The sequence below is a fragment of the Cetorhinus maximus genome, chromosome 20 (assembly GCF_964194155.1).
Source record: "Cetorhinus maximus chromosome 20, sCetMax3.hap1.1, whole genome shotgun sequence".
Lineage (NCBI taxonomy): Eukaryota > Metazoa > Chordata > Chondrichthyes > Lamniformes > Cetorhinidae > Cetorhinus > Cetorhinus maximus.
In genome coordinates, this window is record NC_135898.1 from 78424121 (window position 1) to 78441504 (window position 17384).

General features: G+C 45.4%; 1 protein-coding gene and 1 non-coding gene across 3 annotated transcripts in view; one reads left to right on the forward strand and one right to left on the reverse strand.

Annotated features, from left to right (window-relative positions):
• The window catches only part of sh3pxd2aa (SH3 and PX domains 2Aa), a 507011-nt gene that overhangs the window by 83787 nt on the left and 405840 nt on the right, over positions 1 to 17384 (reverse strand). For both annotated transcript variants that reach the window (XM_078564963.1, XM_078564962.1), the window contains one exon: positions 5469 to 5582. In XM_078564963.1, the coding sequence (XP_078421089.1) occupies positions 5469 to 5582 (114 nt within the window). The remainder of the gene's footprint in view (positions 1 to 5468; positions 5583 to 17384) is intronic.
• On the forward strand, positions 1522 to 1595 carry trnan-guu (transfer RNA asparagine (anticodon GUU)). The gene has a single exon. It is a non-coding gene; the product is annotated as a tRNA-Asn (tRNA).

The window sequence follows — 17384 nt, forward strand, 5'->3', positions numbered from 1 at the left end:
AATGGAGAGAGACTGCAGAATGCTGCAGTGCAGAGGGATCTCCTTAACTTTTTTTTAATTCATGAAATTGTGGGCATCACTGCCTAGGCCAACACTTATTTCCCCATCCCTAATTAAGAGTCAACTCTTAATCCCCCACTATCAAGTGGGTCTAGAGTCACATGTAGGCCAGACCAGCTAAGGATGGCAAGTTTCCTTCCCTAAACAGCACCAGATAGGTTTTTGCGACAATTGTTTCATAGTCATCGTCAGACTTGTAATTCCAGATTTTTTATTTGCCATGGTGGGATTTGAATCCAGGTCCCCAGAGCATTACCTTTGGAATACTAGTCCGGTGACAATACCACTATGCCACCAACTCCCCTGAAGGAGGAGGGATATACTTGCATTGGAAGCAGTTAGGTTGATTCCTGGGATGACAGGGTTGTTTTATGAGCAGATGTTGATCATGTAGGGCCTATTGTCAATGTTCAGAAGAGGATGTTTAGGAGTTTAGAAGACTGAGAGGTGATCTTATTGATACATAAGATTTTGAAGGGGCTTGACAGGGTGGTTACTTAGAGAATGTTTCCCCTCATGGGACATAATTTCAAAATAAGGGGTCTCCCATTTAAGACGGAGGGAAGGAGGAATTTCATCTCTCAGAGGGTCGTTAGTATTTCGAATTTCACAGAGAGAAATGGAGTCTGGGTCATTCAATACCTTCAAGGCTGAGTTGGACAGATTTTTCTTTGACAAAGGGGTCAAAAATTATTGGAGGCAGGCCGGAAAGTGGAGTTAAGGACACCATCAGATCAGCCATGATCTTATTGAATGTGGAGCAGGCTCGATGGGCTGAATGACCTACTCATGCTCTTATTTAATCCTGCTCTAACCATCGCCCCTTGACCTTCAATGACATTACCATCACTGATCCCCTGCTATCAACATACTGGGGGCTTACCATTGACCGGAAACGGAACTGGACCAGTCATATGAATACTGTGGCTACAAGAGCAGGTCAGAGGCTGGGAATCCTGTGGCGAATAACTCACCTCCCGACTCCCCAAAGCCTGTCCACCATCTACAAGGCACAAGTCAGGAATGTGATGGAATAATCCCCACTTGCCTGGATGAGTGCAGCTCCAACAACACTCAATAGCTTGACACTGTCCAGGGCTGGATGATGTAACTCAGATTAAATTTACGAAGCAACTTTTTAGCACCAATTACTTTATGATTATTGGAACAGTTTAATTATTTGTACCTACAGTACTCAGAGAGTTAAAATTCAATTTGTTGTTGTACAACAAAATGATTCAAAACAATCACTGAAAATGAATTGGAAATAGTTGATCAAACACAATATGGAAATTACATGAAGAGACAACAACTTTAACAACTAAGTGAGAAAATGAGTAGCACTTCATCAATACACAATGAATTAGTAGGTGGAAACATTTAGATGCAATAAGAACATTGGAATTGCAGGGTGAGAAAAGACCAAAGTCCATCTGGTTTGCCTTCAACCATCCTGGTAGTGTCTCTGTGGCGCAATCGGTTAGCACGTTTGGCTGTTAACCAAAAGGTTGGTGGTTTTAGCCCACCCAGGGACAAACATTTTATATGCAGGTGGCTTGTAAATTATTAGATAAATGAGCAACTGTTCAATTATCATATTTTTTTTCAGTCATCCTGGTAGTTACATAATACAAAATTTGTTGGCGAATCATAGCAATCATGCTCTATCACCAGACCAAGACATGAGGCAAAGACGACCCTCAGTGGTGGAGAGCTTTGGGAACCACAGATCTAAAGTCAACTTTTCCTTCTGTGTGCAGACATGTGGAATGTACATCCTGCAGGATGTGGGAAATCGTGCAGGCGCTAAATGCCCTCAATTACTACATCTGCAGGATGTGTCATCAGCTGCAGAAACTTGTGCTCTGAGTTACAGAACTCAAGCGGTGGCTGGAGTCACTGCGGTGCATCCATAATGATGACGATTACATGGATAGCATGCTTAAAGAGGTGGTCACACCGCAGCTATTAAGTACACAAGCAGAATGGGTGACCGCCATAGTATCTAAGAGAAACAGGCAGGTAGTGCGGGAATCCCTCGAGGCCATCTCACTCTCTAACTGCTTTTCCATTTTGGATACTGTGAACGAGATGGTTCCTCAGAGAACTGCAGCAACAGCCAAACTTCTGGCACCATGGGTGGTTCAGCTGCACAGGAGGGGAGGAGGAAGAGTGGAAATGCTATAGTGGTAGGGGGTTTCATTGTTAGGGGAGCAGACAGGCGATTCTGTGGCTGTAGATCTGACTCCAGGATGGTATGTTGCCTCCCTGGTGCCAGGGTCAAGGATGTCACAGAGCAGCTGCAAAACAATCTTTTCGGGGAGGGTGAGCAGCCAGTGGTTGTAGTCCACTTGGGACCAATGGCATAGGCAGGAAAAGGGATGAGGTTCTGAAAGCAGATTTTAGGGAGTTAGGAAGGGTATTAAAAAGCAGGACCTCAAGGGCAGTAATCTCAGGATTACTCCCAGTTGCATGTGCTAGTGAGCATAATAGGAAGGTTGAGCAATTCAACACGTGGCTGAAGAAATGGAGTAGGAGGGAGGCCTTCAGATTTCTGAGGACATTGGGACCAGTTTTGGTGGGACCTGTACGAGGACAGGTTACACTTTAACAGGACTGGGACTAGTGTCCTTGCGGGGAGGTTTTCTATTGGGGAGGACTTAAACTAGATTGGCAGGGGTATGGGAGCCTGAGGGGAAATTCAGAGAGGAGAGGAGAAAAACTGGCAGTGAAAAGTACAGAAGTATTAACTGAGAGGAAGATATATCAAAGAGTAGTATCAAGATAGACAGAATATTTGGAGAGTTTGATAGAAATAGAGTCGGCAATAGTAAGCCATTAGATGGGGTCAGAGTAAAGGGGAAAGTAAAAAATCCTAAATCAGGGCTAATGTTCATGTATGTGAATGCATAAAGTTTGGTTAATAAGATTGGTGAACTACAGGCAGAGGCAGCTTTTTCCCTTTTCCCCTATGCATGGAACTATGTAATAAATGGACAACTCATCAATGTTAAAAGGTGGGAGACTTGCTGATTTTTAAAAATTTCTGCCACCTATGAAGGTTGACATGGTTGACAGAGATTAGCTAAAATTTAAATTGAAATAAAGACAGAAAATGCTGGAGAAACTCAGCAGATCTGGTAGCATCTGTGGAGAGAGAAACAGAGTTAATGGGTGGAATCATCCCAGATTTGCACTAAGTGCAGTAATGGGCAGGAAAGAGAGCGTTTTACCCGCTTCCACAATGGGGGCTTTTCATGCCATATCATCGCAATCCCATGAATCATGCATTCCCGGGAAACACGCCGATTCAATAGCGATGGGCTCTTGTATGCCCACCACGCTGTCACCTCACTGCCTCCTCACGCTGAGTGCCGTATTTAAAGTGCAGTCGCGTGCACACCTCTCAGTACTTCCAGGCCAGGACTGCTGCACAGAAGACATGGCCCCGAAAGGCAAGAAGACTGCAGCTCCCCGAGTCAATAACGCGTCTCTGGAATGCCTTTTGGACGCTGTGGAGGCTTGTAGCAAAATGAAAGCCAAAAAGTGTTCAGTCACCCATCACTGGGATGACTTGCAGAGGCCTGCCATGATGTCTCCACTCCTGCTCTGGCCACAGGTGGTCCAGCAATCTCACCACTCCGGCTTGGTTGGCAGTGGCAGTCAGTGGTAATCAGTGCCAACGCTGCACAGAAGAAGTTGGCCATCCAATGCAGAAAGAGGATGAATGATCTCATCCCTGCCGCCAGGGTAAGGCAGCCATCTCATCACTCTAAACTCACACACTCACAAGCCCATCACAGATTCACTGGCATCTCACTCACTGCCAGCTCAAGGGACATCACCACTCACTCTCTCACACACACCCTCACATCTCCATCTGGCCTCATCTCCACTGGAGACTGCCTCCTCAGCCCTCACCATCTTGAGGCCACTTGCACAGATCAACATGTGCCCCCCCACACACCCTGGGATACCCCCCTACCCCATTACAGCTCTCGCCCTACAGCCTCTTCCCTGGCCTGAGGTCCCTTCTCCCCTTCCCCAAGGAAGCCCTAGCCCTGCAGCCTTTTGAGAAGCTACCCACCCCGCCTTATGGTTTTTCTGGTAGGTAGAAACCTGCCTGTGAGCCCCCTAAAAGTGATGTGGTGCTGCCTGTGAAGCCTGGCGCTGATGGCTGCGAGTGCTGACTGAAGCAAGGTAGGCAAACGAACCTCCAAGTCCCAAGCGAAGTGCAGCTCGCCAGGTGCACGTCACTTATGTACAGTAGTGAACCCAGGCCGATGTGTTTGGATGATCCAGTGTGGGAGGATGATTCCGATCCATCTTCCACACTTTTGCCCTCACCCCTTCCCCTCCCTTCCAGAACCATGATAAGGTTCCCCTTGTCCTCACTTTTCATCCCACCAGCCTCCGCATTCAAAGGATCATCCTCCGCCATTTCCGCCAACTCCAGCATGATGCCACCACCAAACAAATCTTTCCCTCACCCACTCCCGACAGCATTCCGCAGGGTCCGTTCCTTCCGTGACACCCTGACCCACTCCTCCATCACCTCATTCCCTTCCCATGGCACCTTCCCAGCGAGACAGCGTGTTTCCTGTGGCTGCATAATTAATGAGGTGGGAAGCAGATGATATGGCATGAAAACCCGTCATTGCAGCTGGTGGGTAAACGTTGTTTTTCACGCTCGCTACTGCACTTAGTGCAAATCTGGGATGATTCTACCCTACATCTACTGGTTCCCCTTTATCCACCCTGCTTGGTACATTCTCAAGGAACTCTAATAAATCTGTCAAATATGGTTTCCCTTTCTTTAAACCATATTGACTCTGCCTGATTATATTAGGATTTTCTAGATGTTGACTTTGAGCGTGAAAGTGACAGGACTGGAAAACCCGCCCCTAGTTTATTTCCTGAGTGATAGCGCGTGTTTTAAATCCTGCCCTTCCCCTTAATTTTCTCCTATTATTCTTGGGATATTTTTTGTGTCTTCTGCTGTTAAAACAAATAGAAAATACTCTGTCATTTTCTGGTTTCACATTATTAATTCTGGTTTCACGTTATTAATACAATCAGGCAGAGTCAACATGGTTTTATGAAAGGGAAACCACATTTAACAAATTTATTAGATTTCTTTGAGGATGTAAGGGACCAATGTTTACTTTAGCTACTACCTTCTTCTGTTACACTATACACTGAGGAAATTAAACCCACGCCAGTGGGCAATGCTCTACCCGAGGAAATTAAACCCATGCAACTGGGCAATGATCTAGCTGAGGAAATTAAACCCATGCCACTAGGCACTGTTGTAGTCCAGGTAATTTAGCCCACACTACTGGGCACTGATACAGTGAAGCGCCAACTGGTATTTTTGGATGTTATGCAAAGAGTAATGGTTGCATTACCTTCTCCAGCTCTTGTAGTGCTGATGTCCAGGTCATCGCGGGTTCCATTTTGTGACTCTAGGTACGTAGCTGGGACCCAGCCCTGCTCCTCCGCTGTACTCACAAACCACCAACCTGCAGTGGAGAAAGCAAATATTATCGAATTCAGTGCTGCTGTTGGGATTTCAGTGAAACCTAGCACTAGGCTTGTGATATTTTCATACCTTGTTCACCTGAACCACGAAAAATACAATTATCCTGCTAAACTTGGGCTGTGTCAGTAGAGAGCAATTTTAGCTGTTTAACTATGTAAAAGTACTGGTGGTTATAGGTCAGTCACTGGTAGCGAGATTAATTTGTAATTTATTCTGCAGGTTATTGGTACATATACAGTAAATGCCCCTCTGGAGGTAAACCTGATAGTGGTACTGAGAATAAAGAAGGTTCAATGCTATGAATATATGTCTATGGGAAATGTGAGGTGTCAGCCTTTGGCTCAATAATCTAGACTGCCCTTGCCATTTCAGAAGGTTTTGGTCTTATTGCCTCTAGGTTAGTTGGTTGAAGTCCCACTCTTGAAATCTGATCACATCACCTAGACTGACACTCCCAGTGCCGTACTGAGCAAGTACTGCATTATTGGGGGTGCCATTCTTTGGGTGAGATGTAAGTTGAAGCTTTGTCTGTCTCTCAGGTTGACAAAAGATCCATCTCCACTTTTTAGCAAAAGAGAAGGGGAATTCTCCAAGTGCCTTGGTAGTATTTATCCTTCAAAGAACATCGTCAAAACAAATTGTCCAGTTATTTATCTCAATACTTTTGTGGGATCTTGGCTGCTGCAACTGCAGGTATAAGAGTAACTAGACTTCAAAATTATTTCAAAGGCTGTAAAGCACCTTGAGACCTCCTAAGTGGAAGGCAGTGTATAAACGCAAGTCCTTTCTTTTTATTCATCCCGTGAAATGAAGTCAAACTGTGTTGCAGGCAAGAGGCAAAGAAACTTTCTGTAGTGTTGGAAAGTAGTGTTCCATTTTACCTGCTAATACCAGCTCATCAAAGGCAGAAAAGAGGCATTTAATATAATAATCAAATATTTATAAGACTTAATAAAAAATCTTGCATGAAGCATGCATTTCCTGTCGATAAACCTTATTTCCTGTTGTCATAATTTTTGTCAGACTTTTGTTTCGGCTTTTCCGATTTTAAATTGTCAACATTGCCCATTAATTTTAGTTGTCAATTTCCACCACCATGTTTTGCCAGTCAACCAACTGAATCACTCAAACTGCATTTGCAAAAATAACCTTCCATCATTTTTCAGGAACTGAAATTTCCAAAGCGCAAAATAATGGTCTGGATCTTGTGGTCCTGGGGAAGAGAAGGCGTGCGCCACTCTGTTTAAAACTACATTCTTACCTATTTTGTAGGCTGCAGTGAGAACTTGTTCTCCCAACTGCATTGTGGATGCATCGGGGAGTTAAATAGGGAGGCCAAGTGCTGAGGTGCAAGCTCAGCAAAGGCACACCCCTCTGACGTCACAAGCTCAAGATATGCCTCTTGAGGTCTGCCTTCAGCTCAGTGGCAGGTATATAATTGTTTTTAATGTTTTATTTAAAGGACTGTACTTCTAACTCTCACTCCCCTCCAGCACTTCTGGCTCAGGTCCGATTCCCCACACCCCGTTTCTGTTCACCGCCCCCCTCACCCCACTCCCGGATACCCTTGGCTCTGCTTCCAACCCCCCCTTCTGAATGGCTTGAACCCCATCACAACACCCTCCCACTCCCAGCACCCAATGGCTCTGCTCCTAAACTCCCCACACCCGCACCACTGAATCACAGGATTGTTACAGTGCAGAATGAAGCCATTCGGCCCATCGTGTTTGCACCAGCTCTCTGAACATTTTAATTTAGTGCCAATTTCCTGCCTTTTCCCCATAACCCTGCACATTGTTTCTATTTAAATAATCATCCAATGCCCTCTTCAATGTCTCAATCGAACCTACCTTCACCACGCTTCCAGGCAGCGCATTCCAAACCTTAACTACTCGCCGTATGAAAAAGTTTTTTCTCACCTCACATTTGCTTCTTTTGTAAAACTCTTTAAAACTGTGCCCTCTCATTCTTGATCCTTCTACAAGCGGGGACAGTTTCTCCCTATCTACTCTGTCCAGGTTCTTCATGATTTTGAAAACTTCTATCAAGTCTCCTCTTAGCCTTCCCCTCTCCAAGGAAAACAGTCCCAACTTCTCCAATCTTTCCTCATAACTGAAGTGTCTCACCCCGGAACCATTCTCATAAACCTCTTCTGCACTCTCTCCAATGCGTTCACATCCTTCCAATAGTGTGGCGCCCAGAGCTGAACACAATACTCCAGCTAAGGTCTAACCAGTGTCTTATATAAGTTCATCAAAACCTCCCTACTCTTATACTCTATGGCCCTATTAATGAAGCCTAGAATACTGTATGCTTTAGAAACAGCTCTCTCTACCTGTCCTGCCACCTTTAATGACTTATGTAGATATACACCCAGGTCTCTCTGCTCCTGCACATCCTTTAGAATAGTATCCTTTATTTTATATTGTCTCTCCATGTTATTTGTACCAAAACGCATCACCTCACACTTCTCCGCATTGAACTTCATCTGCTACCTATCTGCCCACACCACCAATGTGTGAATGTCCTTTTGAAGTTCTACACTGTTCTTCTCAGTTTACAATTCTCTCAAGTTTTTTGTTGTCCGCAAACTTTGAAATTGTCCCCTGCACACGAAGATCTAGATCATTTATATATATCAGGAAAAGCAAGGGTTCCAATACCGACCCCTGGGGAACTCCACTACAAACCTTCCAGCCTGAAAAATACCCATTAACCATTACTCTCTGTTTCCTATCCCTCAGCCAACTTTGTATCCAAGTTGCTACTGTCCCTTTTATTCTCTGACCTATAACTTTCTTCACAAGTCTGTTGTGTGGCACTGTAACAAACACCTTTTGGAAGTTCATATACACCACATCAACAGCCTTTCCCTCATCAACCATCTCTTTTCCCTCTTCAAAAAACTCCAGCAAGTTAGTTAGACACGATTTTCCATTAACAAATCCATGCTGAATCTTCCGAATCAATCCACATTTTTCCATGTGACTTTTAATTCTATTCCGAATAATTGTTTCTAGAAGTTTCCCCACTACTGAAATTAAACTGACTGGTCTGTAATTGCAGGGCAGATTTTCACAACCCTTTTTGAACAAGGGCATAATGTTTGCAATTCTCCAGTCCTCAGGCACCTCCCCCTGAATCCAGAGAACATTGAAAGATTATTGCCAGTGTATCTGTAATTTCCACTCTCACTTCCTTCAATATTCTTTGGATGCATCTCATTCAGTCCCGGTGCCTTATCAACTTTAAGTACCGACAGCTTATCCAATACCTCCTCCTTATCAATTTTAAACCATTCTAGTGACTGTGTTTCCTCCTCTGTCACCATAGCCTGGGTAGCATCTACCTCTTGGGTAAAGACAGATGCAAAGTATTCATTTAATATCTCAGGCATGCCTCTTGCCTCTATGTGTAAATCCCCTTTTTGGTCCCTAATCGGCCCTACTCCTCCTTTTACCATCCTTTTACTATTGATGTACTTGAAGGGACTGAGGAGCTCAGTGTGTAATTGGCAGGGGAGAAGTGGGCTGAGTGGGAGGGGTAGCAGGGGCAAGGGGTGGGGTGGAGTGCTGGGGTGAAGGTACTTTTCACACTCCTGCTGATTTAAAGGGCTGCACTCCTGAGCAGGCTCTACGCCCAGAACAGCCCTCAATAAATCAGCGCAAATACTTGTGGAATACAGGCCACGTTTACATGCTAACAGGTCCCAGCAGACCATCAATGTGGGCTCCCCCAGCGCCCTTTTAAGCGAACCACAATATCCAGTTTCAAGCATTACCCTGAAAGTTGCTGAGTTATTGTGGCCCTCAATAGTGGCGAACTTCTCAGTGCTCGACACTATTGGGACTGCGGGATTTGGGTCAACGTGTTAAGTGAAATGTTAAAAAATACCTATTTCACAGCCACATAATTATATTTATCAACTAAATTGTCTTTTAATTAATTCATTAAAGTTTTATTTGAAGATCTCAACCTCTCCAAAAACCTGGTCTTGGGTTTAATATTTGTTCCCACAGCAGCGACTGAAGCATATTCTGCAGCCTGAAGATTTTCTTAAAAAACATCGCAAGCATTTAAGATAACTGAATGATATTTGGATAGCACATTACAAGGCTCCAGATATAAGAACATAAGAAATAGGAGCGGGGTAGGCTATTTGGCCCATCGAACCTGCTCCTCCATTCAAAAAGATGACGGTTGACTTGATTGTGGCTTTATCTCCACTTTCCTGCCTGTCCCCCGTCATTCTTGACTCTCTTGTCAATTAAGAATCTGTCTAACTCAGCCTTGAATATATTCAATGATCCAGCTTCCACTGCTCATTGGGGGAGAAAATTCCAAAGACTAACAACCCTCTGAGAGAAGAAATTTCTCCTCTTAAATGAAAGACCCCTTATTTTGAAATTGTGTCTCTAGTTCTAGATGCCCCCATGAGGGGAAACATCCTCTCAGCATCTATCCTGTCAAGCCCCCTCAGAATCTTATATGTTTTATTAAGATCACCATTAGCAGCATTTAAAGCTAGCCTGCATTGTTTAAAGCTAGCCTGCAGCTCTTACAGGGAAGTGCATTGTGGCTGGAGCAGGTTCTAGCAGTTGTGCAGGAAGTGAGTGACCTGGGAAACAGTGAAGAATGGCAGAACATGGGAAAGAGTGAGCTCAAAGGTTTTGGGTGCTGCATTAGAGGCCTTGGTGGAGAAGGTAGAAAGAAGGAGATTTCTCCTGTATCTGCAGGAGTCAGAAGTGCTCCAGACATACACTCAGAAGGCTTTGGAGCAGATAGCTTTGGAGGTCAATGGAAGGAATCAAGTCTTGAGGACCTAGATGCAGTGCCACAAAAAGTTCAATGACTTCACATGAGTGGCCAACTGCAATACTAGCCTCAGACACTACTCAATTCATCACATCCCCATCACTCACCTACCAACAATCTCTATCTAGCAGGACTCATACCTGTTATTCTTATGTTTCACCACACTCCCACACACCTAGCATTGCTGCAAGCCTCACATCCACATCTCTCAGACTGCCAGATATTAAACCAATACAGCCAGATCACCCAAACGGATTGCACCACACTCATTGACACAGTTTCCTCTCTCTTGCAGGACAAGGTGGCACACAACCAGAAGCAACAGGAGATGACCAGAAGGGGACAGGCACAGCTGCATGTCCTAACCCTGATGGCGGAGATGGCACTGACTCTTATTGGGGCAGGCATTGCTGAAGCTATGGCCAGCAATGGGCTGAAACCATCAAAGATGACATTATCCTTATATCAAATATTCCTTCTCACTTTCAATCTCTCCTTATCTCAAATTCTCTTCTGATTTACAAGCTGCAGATGGTGCAAGCATGTACCTCTTACTTTGCCTCCTCCCACAATTCCATAACTATATCCATGTAACTTTCCCCTTTAAGATATCCAAGTACGACCTGGCCAGGCAATGGAGAAAAGCAAGAAGGCAGTGATGATGAAGACACGCTATCAATCAATTTCACACATGCAGCCACCAGCACAGCTGTTAACATTGCGTGTAATTTAGAGGATAGCTTAGAGGGGGGATCCACATTTGGTGAGACACCAGGCATGCATGGCCCGCAGCCAGGACAGGGTGCAAGATTACCCCAGTTGGCAGCTTGCCAGGGGGCAATGCTTCACAGGATTCTGCAGTTGCGAACTCAGGTAAGCAATTTGACGGGGCAGACTACAGAAATTCACAGATGGATATGAAAAACAAAATGCTTGGGAAGCACATTGGGAAGCCTGTCAGAATGTCTGCAGTCAATGTCAAGGAGCACAGAAGAATCGCACTCCAACTGCAGCTTCCAGGGCCCCAACTGCCCTGGGAAGTGGTGGCTAACGCCATTTGCATACTGTTTTTTAATTTCTTTTTATTCATTTATTTACAGGGTAGATGTCACTGACAGGGCCACATTTCTTGGCCATCCAAACTATTCTTGATAAAGTCGTGGTGTCAACTGAGTGGCTTGCTGGGCCATTTCAGCATGCCATTAAGAGTCAGCCACATGGTTGTGGGTCAAGAGCCACATGTCAGCCAGACCAGGTAAGGGCACCAGGGCTGGAATTTTCTGCCCCCATTGGCGTCGGGCATTATGGCAGGCGTAAGCCGACAATATGGTAAGGCCAAAAATCAATTTTACGCTGTCCTGAAACCAGTTTGCGATTGTCCGCTAGCCTGTCAATGACAGGCCGCATTTCCCGCCACTGGACATCGGGAACATCATTTTAATATATTTGCATCTAATTATAAGCCTGACACTTGTATGGCGCAAATGTTACTTGCCACTCATCAGCCCAAGCCTGGATATTGTCCAGGTCTTGTTGCATTTGGGCAAGGACTGCTTCAGTATCTGAGGAGTCGCGAATGGTGCTGAACATTGTGCAATCATCAGCGAACATCCCCACTTCTGACCTTATGATGGAAGGAAGGTCATTGATGAAGCAGCTGATGGCTCGGCTGAGGACACTACCCTGAGGAACTCCTGCGGTGATGTCCTGGAGCTGAGATGACTGACCTCCAACAACCACAACCATCGTCCTTTGTGCTAGGTATGACTCCAACCAGTGGAGAGTTTTCCCCCTGATTCCCATTGACTCCAGTTTTGCTCCTTGATGCCACACTCGGTCAAATGCTGCCTTGATGTCAAGGGCAGTCACTCTCACCTCACCTCTGGAGTTCAGCTCTTCTGTCCAAGTTTGAATCAAAGCAAGGTCAGAGGTGATTGGCCCTGGTGGAACCCAAACTGGGTGTCAGTGAGCAGGTTATTGCTAGGCAAGTGCCACTTGATAGCACTGTTGATGACCCCTTCCATTACTTTACTGATGTTCAAGTGTAGACTGATGGGGCGGTAATTGGCTGGGTTGGATTTGTCCTGCTTTTTGTATACAGGACGTACCTGGGCGATTTTCCACACAGCCGGGTAGATGCCAATGTTGTAGCTGTACTGGAACAGCTTGGCTAGGGGCTCGGCAAGTTCAGGAGCACAAGTCTTCAGAACTATTGCCGGAATATTGTCAGGGCCCATAGCCTTTGCAGTATGCAGCGCCTTCAGCCATTTCTTGATATCATGTGGAGTGAATCAAATTTACTGATGACTGGCATCTGTGATGTTGGGGACCTCCGGAGGAGGGTGAGATGGATCATCCACTCGGCACTTCTGGCTGAAGATTGTTGCGAATGCTTCGGCCTTATCTTTTGCACTGATGTGCTGGGCTCCTCCATCATTGAGGATGGGGATATTTGTGGAGCCTCCTCCTCCAGTGAGTTATTTAATTGTCCACCACCATTCACAGCTGATTTGGCAGGACTGCAGAGCTTAGATCTGATCCGTTGGTTGTGGGTTCACTTCGCTCTGTCTATCACTTGCTGCTTATGCTGCTTGGCATGTAAGTAGACCTGTGTTATAGCTTCACCGGGTTGACACCTCATTTTTAGGTATGCCTGGTGCTGCTTCTGGCATGCCCTCCTGCGCACTTCATTGATCCAGGGTTGATCCCCTGGCTAGATGGTTATGGTAGAGTGGGGGAACATGCTGAGCCATGAGGTTACAGATTGTGCTGCTGCTGATGGCCCATAGCACCTCATGGGTGCCCAGTCTTGAGTTGCTAGATCTTTTCGAAATCTATCCCATTAAGAGCGATGGTAGTGCCACACAACACGATGGAGGGTATTCTCAATGTGAAGATGGAACTTTGTCTCCACAACAACTGTGCAGTGGTCACACCTACTGATGCTGTCATGGATAGATGCATCTGAGGCAGGCAGGTTGGTGAGGAAGAGGTCAAGTATGTTTTTCCCTCTCGATGGTGCCCTCACCACCTGCCGCAGACCCAGTCTAGCAGCTATGTCCTTTAGGACTCGGCCAGCTGTGGTGCTACCGAGCCACTCTTGAAGTCCGCCACCCAGAGAACACTCTGCGCCCTTGCCACCCTCAGTGCTTCCTCCAACTGGTGTTCAACATGGAGGAGCACTGATTCATCAGTTGAGGGAGGGTGGTAAGTGGCAATCAGCAGGTTTCCTTATGCGCGTTTGACCTGATGCCATGAGATTTCATGGGGTCCGGAGTCGATGTTGAGGACTCCCAGGGCAACTCCCTCCCGACTGTATACCACTGTGCCACCACCTCTGCTGGGTCTGTCCTGCCGGTGGGACAGGACATACCCAAGGATGGTGATGGCAGTGTCCGGAACATTATCTGTAAGGTATGATTCTGTGAGGACAACTTTGTCAAGGTCATCATCAGACTTTTAATTCCAGATTTTTATTGAATTCAAATTCCACCATCTGCCATGGCAGGATTCAAACCCGGGTCCCCAGAGCATTACTCTGGGTCTCTCAGTTACTAGTCCAGTGACAATATCACTACGCCATCACTTCCCCTGCCTCTGCTTTCTGGCCCTGATTACATGGGTGCACACTGCCCCAGGACTCTGTCTCTGTTTTCTGGCCATGATTACATGGTGCACACTGCGCCAGGTGCCTTAGGCTTATCCTCCCTTTAGCATACCCACCCCCCATTCATGACTCTGTCCACCTCTTCCCTCCTGTGTTTCTGTCCACATGCCTCCCTTTCCCCTTTCCCTTTCCCCCACAAGTCATGTGTCTCTGTCCACCCCTTCCCTCCTGTCGGACACCCCCTTCCCAGTCAAGTGTATACCTTCCAGCTCTTCCCTTCCCTTGCCGCTGGTCTTGCCTGAGCAGCCATGGCATGGAGTCAGAGCAGCCACGAGCGCAGTGCAGTGAAAGGTAGGCAGCTATTGCACACACAAACCTTGAAGTCGCGAGTGAAGTACAGCTCGCCAGGTGCACGTCAGTTATATCTGATCGTGATTCACGATGGTCTAATTAGCTGTCGGTGTGGCTATTAGATTTGAAATGGGGCATGATCCCAGGAAGCTGGGTTTTTAATGAACATTCGTGACATGGAAAGGCATGCAAACGCCATTCCCGATGGTGTGGCGGGCAACCCGAGCTGCCGTGAAAGTGCTGAGGAGAAAATTGCTATCCATTTTTACGCTGGCGGGGAACTGACTTTTGGCCGCACTCTGAATTTTCCGGTCCCATCCACCACGTTGCCCGCCATGATGCCCACCACTGGGACCGTAAAATTCCACTCATTAACTCTGTTTCTCTCTCCACAGATTCTGCCAGACCTGCTGTGTATCTCTTCTCATACTCTCTTTTTGCTGCTTTTATTTCTTTTTTTACTTGCTTTCTGAACTTTCTATATTCAGCCTGGTTTTCAGTAGTATTATCAACCTGACAACTATCTCTTTCATCATCTAGGGAGCTCTGGTTTTGTTTGTCCTACCTTTTCCCATCATGAGAATGAACCTCGACTATACCCAAACTCTCTTCTTTAAAGATAATCCATTGTTCACTTACAGTTTTCCCTACCAATACATTGTCTATCCTTAGAAATAAACAGGAAATTAAGTTAATTTAGAAAGCATGATTTATAACATCTCCAGCATTCTGCATATTACCTAATACTGCTCATCCTTTTCACAATCAGCTCCTTAAAGTGACTTGCAAGAAATTTTTCCAACTTGGAAAATTCTAGAACCAATACTCTAAAGCTCAAGATATTTCTCTCACTGTCATAAAGAAAATAGTTATATTTATTTGTCACACGTTACATCCTCAGGCAATCCCAAAGTGTTCCATAGCCAATGAATTGTATTGAAATATAGTTTTGCTTAATTATATTGGCAAATGTTGCATCCAATCTGTGCACCCAAGGTCATACAAACAGCAATGTGATCAATGACTAGCTAGCTATTCTGGTGTGTGAGGGTTGAAAAAGTTAGCAAACACATCAGCAGAACTTCCTACTCTTCTTTGAAAATTTGCCATGCGGTCTTTTATATCTACCAGAATTTAAAAGGCAAAAGATGGTACTTTGTAAAAATTTGTTTGGGATAGTGGTGACATTGTCAAGACAGTAATATTTAGTCGTATCCCTATGAGCCGTGAGGTTCAAATGCATAATTCCCTGAAAAGTGTGAATGTAGACCGATTAATCCATAAAATGTACAAGGTAGGTTTTGTAAACAGTGACATTGAATATAACAGTAAAGTAACAAGTGTAATTACAAAAAATATGCTCATAACATGATTGCTCATTGCTTTACTTTCTGTATAGCTACAGACTATAATAAACCAAAACACAGTATTTTGCTCTTCAGCCAAGAATAAAGTTTCCTTTCCCAGCAATCTGTTGTTTTTCTCATCATCCTGACTCCTATATCAGCTTTCAGTTCAACTGAATACAACCCCTCACTTGAGTGGAATGCACTAGCCTGATTCAGTTTAGACGAACAGAGGTATCGCAGAAATAATAAATACAAATAATATGAATGATCACTAGAATGTTCAGTGTTATTTTTACTGTCTGCAACATATTGATTCCTCATCCCATCTGAATCTTATTCCATATCTCCCAAGATTTTCTATCTTGTGAATTTAGCCCATTAAGAGTTATGTTTACCAGAAGAAAAGGATTTTAATAAAGATCGCACCAAAGTGTCTTTGTGGTGCGAATCTCAAAACATGAGATATTGCCATAGTGATGGAAGTGTTCAAAATTTCCTGTAACCAGCACCCAAGCATTTGGCCCACTAACAGATGTGATGTGAATTTGTGCTCACAGGCCCTTGTTAAGAGATCCAAACTTACCTGATTCTCGAGCGGAGGCTGGGAACTACAAATCCCAGCATGCCCCAGAGGTTTCTGCGCATGCACAGATCAGGAGTGGGTGGTGCATGTGCAGTCCAGTGTTTGGAGTTCTTCAGGCCAAGGACAAGTGCCCAGTTAGCCTGCATGAAGAAAAAGAAAGGAAAATGGCGACAACCCGATCACACAACCCAGGAACGGGGCAGCATACCAGAGAGCAGTCCCAGACAGAGGACAGGGGTAGGTCCCAAATAGGGAACCCAAGCAGAGAGGACACGGAAAGCTCTGAGAGAGAGAGGGCGAGAGAGAAAGAACTGGGGAAGGAGACACTAGGAGGAGGAGACCACTGGTAAGAACCACTGGAAAGAGGAGCAAAGAAAGAGACTCCAAGCAGTAAAAGTGCTGCAGTTGGCAGGCTCCAAGTCGTGAGGGCCCAGGAGAAGTCCTGGAGAACTGAAAAGGCAGTGGAAAATTGGTGACTCCGTGGGGTGGGCCGATGGGGCAAAGGTAACCTTTTGCAGCAGTATTCTGCTTGGCATGGCTAAAAAAGTGGAGCTGTGCTTGTGCGTGCACTGGAGTGCAGATTTGGGAATCCAGGAGAACAGAGTCTTAGGAGACAAGACTAAAACCCTGCGAGGTACATACGGACATAAGAACAAGGAGCAGATGTAGGCCATTCAGCCCCTCGAGCCTGCTCCGCCATTTAATAAGATCACGGCTGATCTGATAGTAACCTCAAATCTGCATCCCGCGTACCCCCAATAACCTTTCACTCCCTTGCTTATTAAGAATCTACCCACCTCTGCCTTAAAAATATTCAAAGATCCTGCTTCCACCGCCTTTTCAGGAAGCGTTCCAAAGACTCACGATCCTCTGAGAGTCCGAATCAGAGCAACTTTTGGAGAGAATTCCAAGGTTAGATCTTCGAAAGGGAAGAGTGAAGACTTGCAATTCCTCATAGGGAAACAGGATTTAAAGAGATTGTGTAACTTAGTGAAAACTGACATCTGGGTGAGTTGCTGAGAAATCAATGGGACTTTTCTTGGTTGCATCTGTCATTTATTGTGCAGTGTAGAGTGT